At 45.1% G+C, this 16,145-nt stretch overlaps 1 protein-coding gene and 1 pseudogene across 1 annotated transcript; one reads left to right on the top strand and one right to left on the bottom strand.

Moving 5' to 3' along the window:
• Positions 1–244: 244 nt before the first annotated feature.
• On the bottom strand, positions 245–9,393 carry LOC144828030 (nuclear pore complex protein Nup50-like; annotated as a pseudogene).
• A 3,383-nt stretch (positions 9,394–12,776) lies between these two features.
• Positions 12,777–14,679, top strand: RRS1 (regulator of ribosome synthesis 1). Its single transcript, XM_078687224.1, has one exon. The coding sequence runs from the start codon at positions 12,824–12,826 to the stop codon at positions 13,934–13,936; it is 1,113 nt and encodes a 370-aa protein (XP_078543350.1). The 5' UTR covers positions 12,777–12,823; the 3' UTR covers positions 13,937–14,679.
• The last annotated feature ends 1,466 nt before the right edge of the window (positions 14,680–16,145 follow it).

Raw genomic sequence — 16,145 nt, 5'->3', positions numbered from 1 at the left:
ATTAGTAATCCTGCACTAAGCCTTACAGCTCTCTGTTGTATATTACACATTTATTACCACCACTGCATCACCTTGCACTATGCCTTATCTATTAGATGCACTAAAATCATTGCACTGTTTGATGAATGTAAATGTTATATGCAGTTTTTAAAACCCTTTTTAGATGTTATTTTATTAACCCATCATTTGTAGTAATATGTATTGCAACTGTAAATGATTTTAGGTAATCATACAATAAAAGTGACTAACAAAGTATAAGTAAATTCCTTGAAGCTTTTGACTGAGATCCCCATTTCTCCGTTCCTCGATTAAAATTGTGTACGGATCAGGAGCAACGTCCCTCATTTTCACTCTTATCAACATAGAAGCCGCAACTTGGGATTCTTTTCTTCAGTTGGAGGGTTTGGAACAACGAACAATCATTTGTTTTCCCTTTTCCAGAGCAGGTAATTGAAGGCTGGACCAAACCCTTTAATTGACCATTGCATGGATTTGTATCTGCCTACACCAACAAATGTGATTTTTTATTTCCCATTGGCTTGAAGTGAAGGTAGCGCACTCCTTCCTCTTTCATTTTTTTTTTTTTTATAAATCAAATTGTTTCACTCTTAGTATGAATCATCTTATTTGCTACTACATTCACTACTACTTTGGATGGCTCCTCACTTTCTTCAGTTCTGTGTAGATCTTGAGCCACAGTTTCATTCCTGTCTTGAAATCCTGGGACTTTGATTGAAAACTATGGAGTGACTGGTTCAGCTTGCCCCCGACACGAGAACAAGAAATCAGCTGCAGGGTAAGAACCAGGTGAACTCAAAACTGAACTGTCAAATTTTTTGCAAAATGTAAATTAGATCCTTGATAATGCTCCTAAACGCTCTGCCACTCGTTCAGATTGCTTGGCTGAAGAATTGTCTTTGTTGAATAAAAATGTTGACACTTGCTCCTTTTGTGATGTATGAAATGCAGCAGTTGATAGTGCCTTAATGGACTTGTTACCACCATGACTTTCAGAAATGCATCCAGCATTGCTTCCATAGTTTTCGTAGAGTCTGAAAATAGGTGATAAAACACAAAGTTGATTTGTGTCATTACAAGAAGGTGTTTCAGCCTTCTGTCATTTACCAATAGTTTTTGTACATCCAGCATTCTCTTTGATTATGTTTGAAGTAGTACCGTTGGTACTTAAGTCCCAGAAGGGCCGTTTTTTTGTTTGTTGTCTGTAGTGGAGGAGATTCTAAACAGATTAAATGGGTTTGCCTACATTGAGCCGCACATCTCAAAGGTTGTGCCAATTGTAATATGAACATCAGTCAGTAAAGCAAATGCAACTATGGCTAGGGTGCTCACAAGGTATGTGACACCTACCCACCAAAGTGTCCTTCAATCCCGGAATCAAAAAGACCCTGGGTTACATATATACAAACGAAATACCTCAGCACTCCAATATCATTATTTCCAGTATAGGTAATGTGAATGTTGCTCTACACAATTTGTGAGGTCTCAATACCCTATATAATTCAGTCCAAAAAAGTCTCAAGAAGAAATAAGTAAGTGATCCAAACAAGTCTTCATAAGTCGAAGTCTGTTTTATTTCACAAATCACAAGCAGACGACAGCAGCCGACGCGCGTTTCGCCCACAGAGCTTTTTCAAGGCTGCAAATAAGATATTGATACATGTGACGCGCGTTTCGCACACAGGGCTTTTTCAAGGCTTATTGTTTTTGTTCCTCCCTCTTTCCAAGCAATAGTGATATAGCTCGTATGTGGATGTAAAATATATCCAATATTTATGATACACTTTCTTTTCCGTAGTGATTGGTCGCAAGCAAGAACTCCTATGTTTCACTCGATATTATGGTAAGTGTCGCCCCAATGTGTGAGACACATTCGTCCTGTTTCGAGTTTTAAAATTCCATTTTGAAATTCAATTCCATCCGTATAAAGAAATTGGTTGTTCCATCGAATCGTGATAAATCCAACGCTATGCTTCTAGGTGTTCGAAAAGGCAGCGTATCCCGCTCACTCGTGTTCGTTTTGCAAATGTAGCGGAGGAGCGTCGCCCCACTTCTTGCAGCGGTAAAATAAAGGAAACATAAAATGATAACTCGGTGTTAATATCGTTTTATGTTTCCTGCTGCAACAGCTTTGCGGGAAAGGCGGGCTGGGCTGCTCACACAGGAGCAGGGGGAGGAGTGGTTTGCCCACTCAAAGTGTGCATGAATGTTTGGCCGGCCATCTCGGGCCGGATGCCACTAGTCTTTATATAGGTAAACAATGTTTTTTTAGTCATGCTACTATTTCCATAAGCTGAGGCATCAAACTGTTTGACTTAAGTTATTGTACTAAGTATAGAACATGCACTTCCAGTTCGCAAAAACAAACCCTTAAAAGCTTTAAAAGCGCCACAGCTCTCAGATCTGATATTTCTGCGTTTTGTTTTTTGAGAAGGCTCTGCCCTTCAGTATAACTTCACTTGTCAGTCACACTAAACGTTCCTGCTTCTTCAGTATCTTCTTCTTGACCCCAATGTCAGTCCATTAGTTCCTTCTCAGCTAATCTTTTTGTCATTCTTCTAATGTTCGCCAAGGCGCTCAGCCTTGAGGGTTGTCACAGGAAGTTATACCATCTAGCATAATAAAGATACTGTTTATGGTGTATACAAAATATTGAAAGCTGGGGTGCCATAAAGGAAGAATTTATAAATGAGCTGGGCATGATTATAAAGTTCACTCGAAACAACTAATTGCTGTCTCATCAATTTATGGCCAGCAAACTCAGTCGGCAGGTGTGCTTTTGTATTGACATCAGTCAATTAAACAATGTAAAATTAGTGTAAAAACAATTATCTCCACCATACATTGAATACTGGCCACCGTTAAGACTAAATGTATTTTAAATGTTACATTTATTCTATGCTTATCATCAAGAAAGAGTTTATAGAGAGTCAAACAAATGTAAACCTTTATTTCGTTTTAGATGGATGCACTTTGGTTTAGTTGCAATGACCGCCAAGTGCTATCAAAATTGAGACTGTATACCATTGCTACTGATGAGGATGCTGGTTAATTGTTCTGCAATATAAAGTTTGTCTACGAAATCTCCTGGTTCTCTGAGGTAGCTTGGATGAGCAGCCCAGGCTTAGCTCAAGAAAGAGGAGGAAAGGTTCAGCTTAGATATAGCATAACACAATTTTTAAAATACAAATTAGGATGTAACGCTCTAAAAAGATGCACTTACTTAGAAGAACAGCAGTCTAATAACATGTTGAAATTGGAGAATAAATAGTAAGTAATCCATTGTAAAATTTACCAGAACAATAAACACATTAATTGCTGCACCTGATCAATACAATGTATATGATTCGGGTGCTGTTCATTTTAAAAAGTTCACAAGCCTATAAAGATCATCGTCCCCCCTCAAAGGAAACAAAGAGTGATGTTATCTAATGGAAGGGGATTTGACTACAAATCTGCTTACCAAAAAGTATGACTCCCGCTGAATCACCAAAGAAATTGCAAATCACAGTTCATAATGTGTAAATCACAATTCTGTCTCATGAGAGACACTAGATTAATGTTATACTTTTGGAGGTGATCGAACTGCTCATCCTCCTGACAAATACTATGTCTCCCACTGTGATGATGGCACTTACCTTGGCAACTGTAAATCAGTGTTCACAAAATCCTCTCTCATGGAAAATAATGTATTACATAGTATCCTATAGGAAAGGATCGGAAAAGTTATCAACACGGTCAAACTGAAACTGATGACCCTTATTGTAATGTTTGTGACAACAACGTGATCATGATTGCTATTAAAATTACACTAGCAGCAATCCTCAATAAAAGGTTAACCAGTTGTTCATCACTTTTCAGTACTTACATCATAGATGGTTTTACAGAAGAATATTAATCGGAGGTAGAGTAATCTTTCTCCCAGTTCAGGGAGAGCGAGTTCCTGAAATATAATGGTCATGTAGCTTAAGACTGCAAGGGGCCTAGCAACACCGGATTTTTTTTCAGAATCCAGGAAGAAAAGATCTTATAATGAAAGGAGTCAGTAAAGGCTTTTATCCTTTGGGAGGAATGGAATGAGAGCTCACAAAGACAAATGGGCACAGAAAGGACCACATAGGACCTTTGAGCCCTAGAAAAGTCTAGTCAGCTAAGCAGCCAGATACTGGGCATCTACATGGGCTGGCAGGGTCGTGGACTGCTAAGCGACGCTAGAGGAAGGAATATGCCAATGTTCTTCCAGCACAATCGGCACAGCTGCCTCAAAAGGAAGATTTTGATTTTGGAGGAATATAATCACAGGAAGGACAGTCAGATGACTGACTGGAACTCCAGAATTATGGAGGATTATGGAGACTGAAGGCTCGACCCAACTATCTTTTGAAGGCTCTCAACTCTTTGGGGTCCATGCAAGATAGATCTATTTATATTGAGGATAAACACTCAACAATGCAAATTTTTCAGCTGGTGTCTGGACCCAAAAGCCTAGGGCATGGATGGATTTCTTCATGGTTAGTTAGGCCATCAGCAATATGCATTTCCACCATTTGTAGCTATTTGTTCAGTCACCTCTGAAATCAAGCATTAATGAATTATCCTTATCTTGATCACTCTTATATGGAGAGCACAGGTTTGGTTGCTGGTATTGTTAGACCAATCAGTAGTATTTCCAGCCCAGAATCCTCTTCTTTAACTATTGCTGAATGCACCAGGGTAAATGGATCGATTAATTCTGTCCTACTTTATTTGTTTGCTCAGAGAGTCTCTGGCGATGATGAAAGGTTCAGGCCTTCAGCAGAATCTTCCTTCCACATTGACAAGGTGTGGGCTTATGGTACCAAAATGATATAGCATTCAGACTGGAGCAGATGGTCGAATTAGTGTGCATAACGGGGCTATGATCACATGTGGACTAATATGCGCATTGCTAACTTTCTGGAAGAGCTGACTCGATCATGTCTGGCTTATAGGACTCTCATTTATTTAGATACTTTATTTCCAGAGGTCAACAGTTGATCAGGAAAAAAACATGTAGGTGAGCATTTATTGACCTCTAAGCTCAAGAAGGGTGTGTTAAATGTGATGTATTTACCACCATGTTACTGGATCCTATGGAATATGAACATGGTTCTTAGAGGCATGGCCCTCTAATGTAGATCAATCAAGAAAGCAGTTGTCAGCTAAATTGCCAATGGCGTGTCTGCAATCTTGTATAAGAATGTCAGATGTCAAAGCCTTAGATTAGGATGTTAGATCATTCCTTCTTGAGGGAGTAATACTTATAATAGCTAGGTGAACCAAGTCTTCCACTAGATCAATATCTCATTTGTCCTTTCTACACAATCCTAAACTTTGAAGGAGAATGAAAATAAGATGCAAGTTTTCAGACCTAAAAGAATTAATCAACTATTAATTGTTTTTATGAAACCTTTTAATCAAGTTCCCTTGGCTTCCAAACCATGTTGGATTAAATTGATAATGGCTTTGTAAGAAATAAATCTTGATGCTTTTGCAGTGCATCAGAGTCTATGTCATGGGTACTCATATTACGGCCCGCGGACCTTGCAGACATCGTACGTGTGTTTTTAAAAAAAAAATTAATTGTGTCAGCAAACACTGCCGGTTGCAGCAGCTCGGACTCTCAGAGACTCTGCTCTGTGGGGGCCGGGGGATTCCAGTGATTGTCAGAGTGGAGATGCAGGGGTGCTAAGAGGTGAAATACAACAAAGCTTAATTACCATGTAAATGATCTTTTAAAGACCTGTGTGAAGTACTCAGTGCGACTGTGTGCGTGCGCTGGGGAAGCTGTCTCTGCCCGGGCTGAGGGCTGACACACACACAGGGTGAGATGACAGCGGGAGGGAGAGGGAGACAGAGGGAGAGGGAGGGAAGGAGAGGGAGAGGGAGGGAGGGAGACAGAGGTTGACAGAGGGAGGGAGACAGAGAGGGAGACAGAGAGAGGCAGTCAGGGGGAGACAGAGGGAGGAAGATAGAGGGAGGGAGAGGGAGGGAGACAGAGGGAGATCGAGAGGGAGGGAACAAGAGGGAGGGAGACAGAGGTTGACAGAGGGAGGGTGACAGAGAGAGGAAGACAGAGAGGGAGACAGAAAGAGGCAGTCAGGGGGAGACAGAGGGTGGGAGAGGGAGGGGGAGGGAGGGAGACAGAGGGTGGCAGAGGGAGGGAGGGAGACAGAGGGTGACAGAGGGAGGGAGGGAGACAGAGAGAGGGAGGGAGAGATGGAGTCTGAGAGGGAGGGAGACAGAGGGAGGGAGAGGGAGACAGAGGGAGGTAGAGTGGCGGAGGGAGAAGGATGGAGACAGAGGGGGATGGAGAGAGTGGGAGACAAAGAGAGGGAGACAGAGAAAGGGAGACAGAGAGGGAGACAGAGGGAGGAGGGTGACAGAGGGAGACAGACAGAGGGAGGAGGGCGACAGAGGGAGGAGGGCAACAGAGGGAGGAGGGCGACAGAGGAGGGAGGGAGACAGTGGAGAGAGACTGAGGCATAGAGACAGAGGGACGGAGCCAGAGGGAGCCAGAGGGATGGAGACAGAGAGAGGGAGACAGAGAGAGGGGGACAGAGAGGGAGACAGAGAGACAGAGGGAGACGGAGGGAGGCAGAGGGAGGAGGGCGACAGAGGGAGGGCGACAGAGGGAGTGCGACAGAGGGAGGGCGACAGAGGGAGACAGACAGAGGGAGACAGACAGAGGGAGGCAGATGGAGGGAGACAGATGGAGGGAGACAGACAGAGGGAGACAGACGGAGGGAGACAGACTGAGGGAGTCAGACGGAGGGAGACAGACAGAGGGAGACAGACGGAGGGAGACAGGTGGAGGGAGACAGAGGGAGAGAGAGCGAGGGAGAGGGAGGGAGAGAGAGGGAGACAGAGGGAGGGAAAGAGAGAGGGGAGGCAGAGAGAGAGAGAGAGAGAGAGAGAGATGTGTGTATGCCGGGGCTGGTGGCTCACTGGACGAAGGCGTCTGCTGCAGGGACCTGTGTTCAACCTCATGGTCATCATTTTTTTGTTGCTTTAGCCCCACCCCCTCCACCTCTGACCCCACCCCCACCGGTGCGGCCCTCAGCCACAAACCACACTGTAAATTTTGCCCCCGAGAGAAAGTTTGTGAGTACCCATGGTCTATGTCAACAGAGGTAAGTTTGGATGTAATCATGAAGATGATTGATTAGTCATATTAATTGATGTTTAAGAAATGATATTTTAAACTGATTGCATTGCTTGCTTTACAGGTGTTATGTAAGCATTAAACTACAGTAATCCTCATGTCTGGTACTGTTGTGGTCCATGTAATTTCCTATCTTACATGTTTGAGATGTCTAATTCTAATAAAGTCACAGTGGTTAGGGTTATCCCACACTCTTTTTTCTGAATCTGTGTAATGTGCTATTTATGTCTGATGTATTAGCGAATTGTACTTAAATTTGACTGTATATGTCTGCAATTAAAGTTCTTTTTTTCTTTGCTTGCATGTTAAGAAAGTGTTATGACTGGTTTTGCCAAGTTTTCAGATTGCTCTGTGTGACATTTCAATAGTTTGGCTTATGAGTAATTTTCTACTGCCAAATGTATGACACCTTCTAGCAAGTAAATCAAAGCAATGTCTAGTATTTGAGTACTTCTTTGTGAGCATTCTGTGACTGCATTCAAACATATCACATAACAATCAACATAAGCCTAAAACAAGCTATAACAACTGCCAATGCTTGTTAGTGTACCAGTTCCATGAGTAATAACAATGATTTGGCTGTTAATAAACATAATTTAAACTGTTAAATTCTAGCATTCTAGACTGAATTGAATGTATTTATTAACTGTGCAATTAATTAAAATCATTACAGTAAAAACAATCGACACGTAAAAAGATGAAAGGATTACAAATGGTAAAAACTTCAGTTTGTGTTTGGTAAATGCACCACCTCCCCCTCCCCCCCCCCCCACAACCCCCTCCCGCTGCGCCCACTCAGTCAGCCGGCACCTGGATTAGTAGTCATAATCGTTTGCCCTTGCGCAAGTTTGTGGAGCCCTCAATGATCCCAAAAAAAATAGTTTACTTAGAAAGTCTGTGAACTGTTCACCTTGGCAATTCGATTAGAGTCCATAAAATAGCGCAATCTTAATATGGCGAGTGATGGGGGCAATAGCCTCAGGGCTTGTTGGGGACCAAACTGCTTTCTTCTGCTGGATTTGCAGGGGTCATCACTGAAGTTTAATTGTATTCCTTGGCAGCCTTTAGGGCGATCCTGATCTGATGCATGAATTTTCCCAGTCTTGCTAGGGTCATCGTGTTTGTGGCAGAAAAGCACAAGGCTGAAGCTTCACTACAAGACTTTATTCGGTGGGTGATACAAATCGGGCACAGGAGTCGCCGGCGTTCGTTGTTGAGGTTGGGGCAGCAACATAGTAGGTGCAATCAAGATTCCCTCATGTAAGAGCACAGTCTGCAATTTGTAGAATCCCCCTGCTGGCCCATGCAGGGTTAAAATCGGCAATTCCTAGTATGCTTACTCTCATGAAAAGAATGTTGTGTCTGGTTTGTGGTGTGAGAGCCTGGCTTAGGTAGGATTGTGCTTTACCTACCATGTAGGAGTTGTTCAGCGGGTCTAAGTGGGAGCTTGAGCTGAGAGATCTGAAGTCCAGGCCAAAAGAAATTTTGCGCACTTGTCTATTTATTGCTTTTTCCCAAGCGTTCAGTGGAATTTCCAGCAACGGTACACTCTCTTCCTCAATCTTCAGTATGTTGATCACTTTGCCAAGGCTGGTGTGCCAGGCCGAGTGTGGCCCCTTCGAAGATAGATCTCAATTGATGTTTTAGGGAGTTGGCTGGAGCCCTTAGAGTCCTTAGATATAGCTTTATGATCTCCCCCTGGCACATCAAGACTGGCCTCGCCAAACCTAGCTCCGGTCTTAGCCTTGAATTCCTCGCAGACCTCAGGATGTGGAGCACTGATTTATATGCTATAGCTAGGGCTGAGTTGAAGAGGGTGTCCTGTGAGCCGGGGAAGGCCAGGTAGCCATAGCTAATGGCTGGGGGCAGTTTCGCTTTTAAGACAGTCAATATTGGTCCAGCAGAAGGGCTTGGTTGCTTTAGCAGGTGTGTAACCTTATTGGCCTTGGAGGACTGCTGATTCAGGTGGACATTCGCCTTGGCGCGTTCCATGGGCCAAACCCCTAGATAGTTATATTAAGCCACGTGTTAATTTGCAGGTTTCCCATTAGTTACTGTGCTTTCTTTTTCAGGTGGTAACTCCCAAAGATGACGACCTTGGTCTTCTCCTGGTTAACTATCAGGTTGTTCTCTTTATTGAAGCTGTTCAGTGCGTTTAGGGATCTTTGTAGACCCACCTTCGTGTGGTCCATTATAGCTGTGTCGTCGGCGTATTGTAACACCGGCAGCCTCACGCTTCCTAATCTTGGTGCTACTAGGCTGGCTCCTTTCTGAGTGTCCCCCAAATCTTCAGTGTCAAGTTAAATAGGATTGGGGCCAGCACGCATCCTTGTTTCAGCCCATTATTCGTTGTTATTTTGGGTGACACAGTGCCGGCGCTTGTTTTGACCTGCACCCAAGTGTCTTCATATAGAGATCTAATTGCCTTCAGGAGGTTTGGTGGAATGCCCCAGTTGTTTAGTTTCCACCATAATCTTCTGCGTACAACTTTGTCTAAGGCTGTGCTATTATCAATAAAGCAGCAAAAGAGTTTTTTTTTCTTCTTTGCTGCCTGGACTGATAGGTGCGTTAGCGCCAGTACATTGTCCATAGTCGATGACTGTGACCTAAAACCGGTCTGATAGAAGGGGATGATACTTTTATCTTCAGCCCAGGTCTCCAGATCCTTCAATAGGAGGTGGGCATAGGCCTTGGCTTTGAGATCGAGCAGGGCAATGAGCCTATAATTTGAAGGCTTTAGGCTGTAAATTGAATATTACTAGGTATGTGAAAGTTAGTGACCTTCCTTAAACACTCCTGTTCTGCCCTTCATACCCATTTCGTCTGTCGTTTGTCACTCTGACACCTTTCTCCCAATATCTTTCTGAAAGATATTCATATTTCACATGTCATCTACTTATTCTTGGCCACTGTCATTTCACTCTCTCTTTCTGTGTGTACTTTCTTGCATCACCCCTTCACTGCATTTTCTCATTCTTTTTTCAATTTCCAGAGTAGGGTGCTGTAAGTGTTTCGACAGAGGTGTACCTTCTTCACACAAAACTGTAATTACAATAGACATGTGTGACAAATGCTCTGTGCGCCCAGCAGAGGGGCTGCAGTAAGGTTGAACATGTAGATAAAAAACGTTTTGCCCCAGCACATAGCTGCCAAGGTTTCAGTTTGCATATGTGTGACATTTCCATGTTTGCACTGTGATTATGCATCACAGTTCAGCGCCTTACGGCTGACAATAAAGTGAGCAACATCAGAGTGCCACACTTTTAAACATAAACACTCCTCCTCATAAGATTAAAAGACAGCTGAATTTTAAACTAGTAAAGAATAAAATCGACAGCTGAAATTTAAACTAGTAATAAATAAAATCAGGACCCTCATATAAAAGTCAGGGTAAATATGGTTTTGCACTCTGTGCTTTGTGGAACCAAATATTTTTTATTGGGTAGTGTGTAAAATGTTTAATTTTGCAAACAGGGAAAGACAACCCAGAATGAGAAAAAGAATGTTTTTTTTAAACACATTGAGCGATCTCTCTATAATATTCAGAGGAGCTGAATCCCAGTGTAAATGATGGGTGCTTTGTTTATTTAACTGCCACAGTGCTGGGAGAGTTTCAGCAAGGTGGATGTCTGATGTGCTCTGTGTACCAGGCTTTTCTGCTTCCATTGTCTCACTCAGCGAGCTGAGACACAGTGCTTGCCGTGACCAGGCCATCTTTAGCAGCAGGTCTGGTAAGTGTAGCATTTGGTCTACTATCAGCATGTTTAGCCAAGGCCAGTCAAGCCTGGAGGGTCACCTGTGACTCTTATATAAAGCACACAGTGGCCGCTGCGTTCGAGGAATGGAAGTGCATACCAATCTGCAGGGAGCGCATCTCTGCAGTTCAACAACTGAGGTTGTGTTAGGGGAGTATTCCCCTTCCTGCACCACTCTTTCCTCGGGCACCAGCTTCTTAATTGAGGCACAGCAGCAAGTTGCATGGTGCACACGTGGGTACAATCTTGTTTTTACCCAATCACTGTTGAAGGAGGCTCCGAGGAGATGGATCTAAGAAACACAATACCACCAAGAGTGAGGAGCGCATCACCATGTAAATCATCCAAGAGATAATTGCTAAAGACCCAGCAAGCTGACTCATCAGAGAGAATTGTGCATGCCTTTGGGTAGAGTGCAAACTTACTAAATGAGGCATCGCTGAAACTTCTGATGGAATGACGATTTTGGGGGCTTGCGGTGATGCGCAAAAAAGGACAGAATGCATTATACTAACGCGAGATGCATGAGACTTGGTAGGGCTGCCAGCAACAGACGAAATTAGAAACTCTTACTGACTTCCATGAAAGTAAATTAAACAAGCCTGGGCCGATTTCCACACCAACAAGACAACTCTCTTTGACCCGTGCCTTGCGAATAATAGCTGCATGGGGAAGCACAGCAGGTGCACTGGCTGCTGTGTTTATGTAACCCCACAGAGCTTCAGCATCTTGTACAGGAGCTATTATTATAATACATTCCAATATTTTAGAACAGGATACTTGGAGATTTTGAAAAAATGTGGGGAAAGTATTTTCACTCTTTACTTCTATTGAAGCAGAGGTATTTTTTGGCAGGAGACAGCTAAATTAAGGCAATTTTTGGCATAAAAAAATTGTGAGTCTCTGATTAGTGTCCCATGGTATGTTTGAATTATGCATATATATGCCAAAAGACCTGATTCAGGCAGGAGCGAGACTCCTGTTTTTTAAGCCAAAAATGTATTCTTTTTAGATGTCTCCTCTTGAAATTGACTCTGCTTCATTATATGTAACTGGGGGAAATAAATGTGCCTTATTTTATTTTGTTTTTTAGCTCCCACTTTCTTCCTCTATAATGTTGGCATGTATATGTGCATATTAGCCTTTTAGGGTGGTGATGCAGACACTGCACTAAAATGTGTTACTCTAATCCCTGTTGCCTGGTACCTGGCAGAATAGTGTGTATTATGATCAAGCCTTTTGGATCAGGAATGCATTCTCTTCGTTTACAGCAGCAAGGTAAGAAGGCAGCGATGTTAAGGACTTTGGTTGCATTCAATCGGATACTGTGTACCACATTACTTGTGCGTCTTTTCTCATTATCCATGAGTATTGAAGTTTTTTATCAGCTTTGGTCTGGGTCTGCTGATTTAAAACAATTGACAGAAACCAGCATAATCACCGCCTACCTCTCTTTAATAAAAATTAAAATTTGCAGCAATTAAAACAAGCAATTTCTACCTTTTAGAGTCCCATGGAAAACTTACTGTCATAATAATTTCAGACATTTATAATGTCGCATTTTCCATCAAGCTTAGAAAACATTTTTTATATTTAGTGAACAAAGAGAAGTACAACAAAAAAAGTTCATGTTGCCTCCTTTGCTGGCGCGGCGCCTCTCCTAAGAAAATATAGTGAGCTGCACTGCAGCTGTTCTAGAGACATGGCTCCCATATTTGCATCCCTTTAGTTCTGGTGAACTTCGTGAAGCGCGGTCTAGTTCTCAGCTAGGGAGCTTTGGTGCCCCGGAAGTGACGTTCAGTGGAACGGCCTGGTGACTGTCTATCCCTGCGCCTCTGGCTGTCTCACACGTGTGTCCGTGACAGCCATGGCGACGCAGACGGTAGAGGCGCTGCTCGCCCGAGCAGAGCTCGAGGAAGCCGACAAGCTGCGGCAGATCACGGTGCACAAGGAACTGGAGCTGCAGCTGGACCTGGGCAACCTGCTGGCCCTCGACCCCAACCCGCCCGACACCCAGGGCCGCCGCGGAGGGAGCGGCGCACAGCTGGAGGAGAAGCTGCGGGCTCTGGCCAGAGACAACACCCAGCTGCTGGTCAACGCGCTCTGGGCGCTGCCTGCCGAGAGGCTGCCGGGCGGCGAGGCGGTGCTGGTGGCCCGGCTGCCGGAGCCATCCCTGCGACTGCCCCGCGAGAAGCCCCCGCCCAAGCCTCGCGCCCCCACCCGCTGGGAGCAGTTCGCCAAGCTGAAGGGCATCCAGAAGCGCAAGAAGACCAACCTGGTGTGGGACGAGGCCCGCGGCGAGTGGCGGCGCCGCTGGGGCTACCAGCGCGCGGGCGACGACACCAAGGACTGGCTCATCGAGGTCCCCGAGGGCTCCGCCGACCCGGAGCGCGACCTCTTCGGCGAGCGGCGGAAGGCCAAGCGGGAGATGGTGGCCAAGAACGAACTGAACCGCTTGAGGAACATCGCCCGCGCCCAGCGGGGCGGCGACGGCCGGGTGCCCGGTCCAGGCGGCCTGGCGCCCGTTCAAGGAGGCACCCCTTCGCGGGACCACCTGGGTCGTGCCATGCAGGTGGCCCGCTCCTCCACCGCCTCCGTCGGCCGCTTCCAAGAGCGCCTACCGCGGGAGAAGGAGAATCCGCGCGGCAGCGGCAAGAAGAGGCACTTCGAGCCGCTGATCGGGGACCTGGGGGCGGAGAGGAGCCGGCAGCTCGAGCTGCTGGGCCTGATGCAGAGCAAGAAGCCCAAGCTGGACGTCACCCGCGCGGCGCACAAGCAGATGCGGGAGGAGGACAGCGAAGCGGCGGCCTTTCGGAGGAGGCAGCCCAAAAAGGCTGGTCGCAGCAGCAAGGGCCCCGGGGGCAAAGGGAGAGGCAAGGGGGGCAAGACTCCAGTGGGCAAGAGGAAGACTACAGGTGGGAAAGGAAAGATACCCGGAGGTAAAGGAAAGAGCCCGGGAGGAAAACGGAATAGGAAATAAAAACACATTATTTGCTCTTGTGACTTTTACTGTCCAGTGGCCATGTCGAATTTCGCAGTGGGCCAAAGGGGCATATGTTGATGGCAAATCGTCCCAGCCACGCGCTATGGAACGTACATATTGTCGCAACGCTTTTGTGCCTTTAGAAAACATGCTGCCTCACCTAGGACCCGGCAGAGCTGGCTAGCTGCTTTTCGTTGACAGAACTGAGTTTCCAGATTCAGTAGCCAGCTACCTTATTTGAATGAAAGCCTAATCAAAGTACTATTCCGTGTGGGATTTGTTAACTGATTGAACCTCATAACACCAGGGCAGTAGACTCCTATTGAAAACAGTACTGAATTAAAATAACCATGTGTACAGGATTTCCTGTTTTGTGGCGCATGCCTCCTGGTAAGAAGGTCGTGCTACAAATAAAGATTTTCTCTTCCTGGGCATTCTGGTTGCTTTAGTTATGATTTCTGAAAACCATTTCCTCCCTTTCCTTTAGATCTGCCTGACTTCTTCTGTGGCGTGGACTGTCCTTATCTCTGCCGTATCTATCCTATTGTAAATACTAGGGTGTTCCCAAGGATAGCAGAACCTTGGGGTTAATAATATGATTTAAGTCTTGCCTTTGACTCCAATACCTTGAAAGACAAAACTTAAACCCTGATGAAGTCCACATGTAGTGAATGAAACGTGTTGGCTGTTCTGGTCAATTTCTATGAAAAATAAAATGTACTTTGTATGTCGTATAGAAAGAATTTACTAACTTTTTGTGGAATTTTGATTGTGCGGTGTACTTCACATTTATCTGTTGAATTTCTCTGATCCTTTGCGGTAGCACCTTGGAAACGGGTGTAGTGGCTGTGCATGTAATGCTGTTTTTGTACAATGTATATTTGGACTTATTTTGGGGGATAAGTCAGGAGGTGTGACTGTTGCACTGGCTTGCTGTTTCATTGTTTTGCATTTAGTGGCATAGAGTGCAGTGGTGCAGTGTAGGTTGCATAGAGAGCAGTGGTTTTTGAGTAAAGTAGTGTAGAGTGCAGTGGTTTAGAGTAGAGTTGCATAGAGGATAGTGGTGCAGAGTTAAGTAGTGTGGCGTAGACCGCAGTGGTGCAGATAGAGTGCAGTGGCGTGATGCAGGATAGACTGCAGTGGCGCACAGTGCAGTGGTTAGAGTGGAGTGCCCTCGACTGTTGTGTGGTGGATAGTAGAGTGCACTGCATAGAGTGGTGTAGAATAGAGTTGCACCGGACGCCAGCAGTGCTGAAGCTGGCCATGGTAGTAGTCTGTCGGTGTTTCAGTGGAACATGTTCACCTATTTCATTGTTGACAACATGCATCCATCAAATAGCATAAACACTCTGTTTTGACAAAGGACGTTTAACCCCTTCCATGCTGATGACGGCCCCCAGCCGTCATGCACTACAGTGCTCGTCTGCTGATGACGGCTGGGGGCCGTCATGACTGCACCCGCGATCGGAATGTCCAGCACAGGAGGAGAATCGCGGCAGCATGGAAGGGGTTAAGGCTATAGTGTAAATAATGTAGTAGGTTTCTGGGCTCCTGTTTTGTATTTTTCAGGCAAGTAGTGGCCTGTGTTGCCTCGTTTTTAGGTCGAGGCTACCGTCTCACTGCGAAGCAGTGGGGGGCGGAGCCAAGATTTCATGACTTCAACAGTGGAGCTTTATCCCAACTCTCTTCCATTGGCTAGCTTCGTAAATATAGGCTAGCCATTGGAAGAGATGTGTGTCAATTACTATTTTCCCCGCCTTGATGCGATTCGTGGGCGTTTGTCTCTTTTTAAGTCCCGCCCCTTTTTCATCGTCATTCGGAGTTGGGCGTTTATTTATTTATTTATTTTTTTTGCCGGCGCTTTTGTTTTGCCATTTCCCCCGACCGCCGCTGGAGAAAGGTTGTGCTGCCCCCCCCCCCTCTTTGTGATTGTTTGACTTCGTAAATGATGAGGGACAGTGTGTTGTAACTCCAGCCGATATAGTGTGTTTTGTTTTGGAAAGAGCACATTCAAACACACGATATGAGCACTAAGGCCTTTTTTTCTTGTAAAGAAAAACGGAATTAATGCGTTGCCCATATTCGATTGGGTTTATAGTCCCGAACGAGAATATGCTAGTCCTTCGTCCCTGTCGGTGACGTAACCCTAGCTACTGCCCCTGGTGGCGCTGTTCTCTTTCTCTCAGCTACTGCAGGATTCACGCTC

This window comes from Lissotriton helveticus, chromosome 4_1, assembly GCF_964261635.1.
Source record: "Lissotriton helveticus chromosome 4_1, aLisHel1.1, whole genome shotgun sequence".
Classification (NCBI taxonomy): Eukaryota; Metazoa; Chordata; class Amphibia; order Caudata; family Salamandridae; genus Lissotriton; species Lissotriton helveticus.
This window is presented reverse-complemented; position numbering and strand designations above follow the sequence as displayed.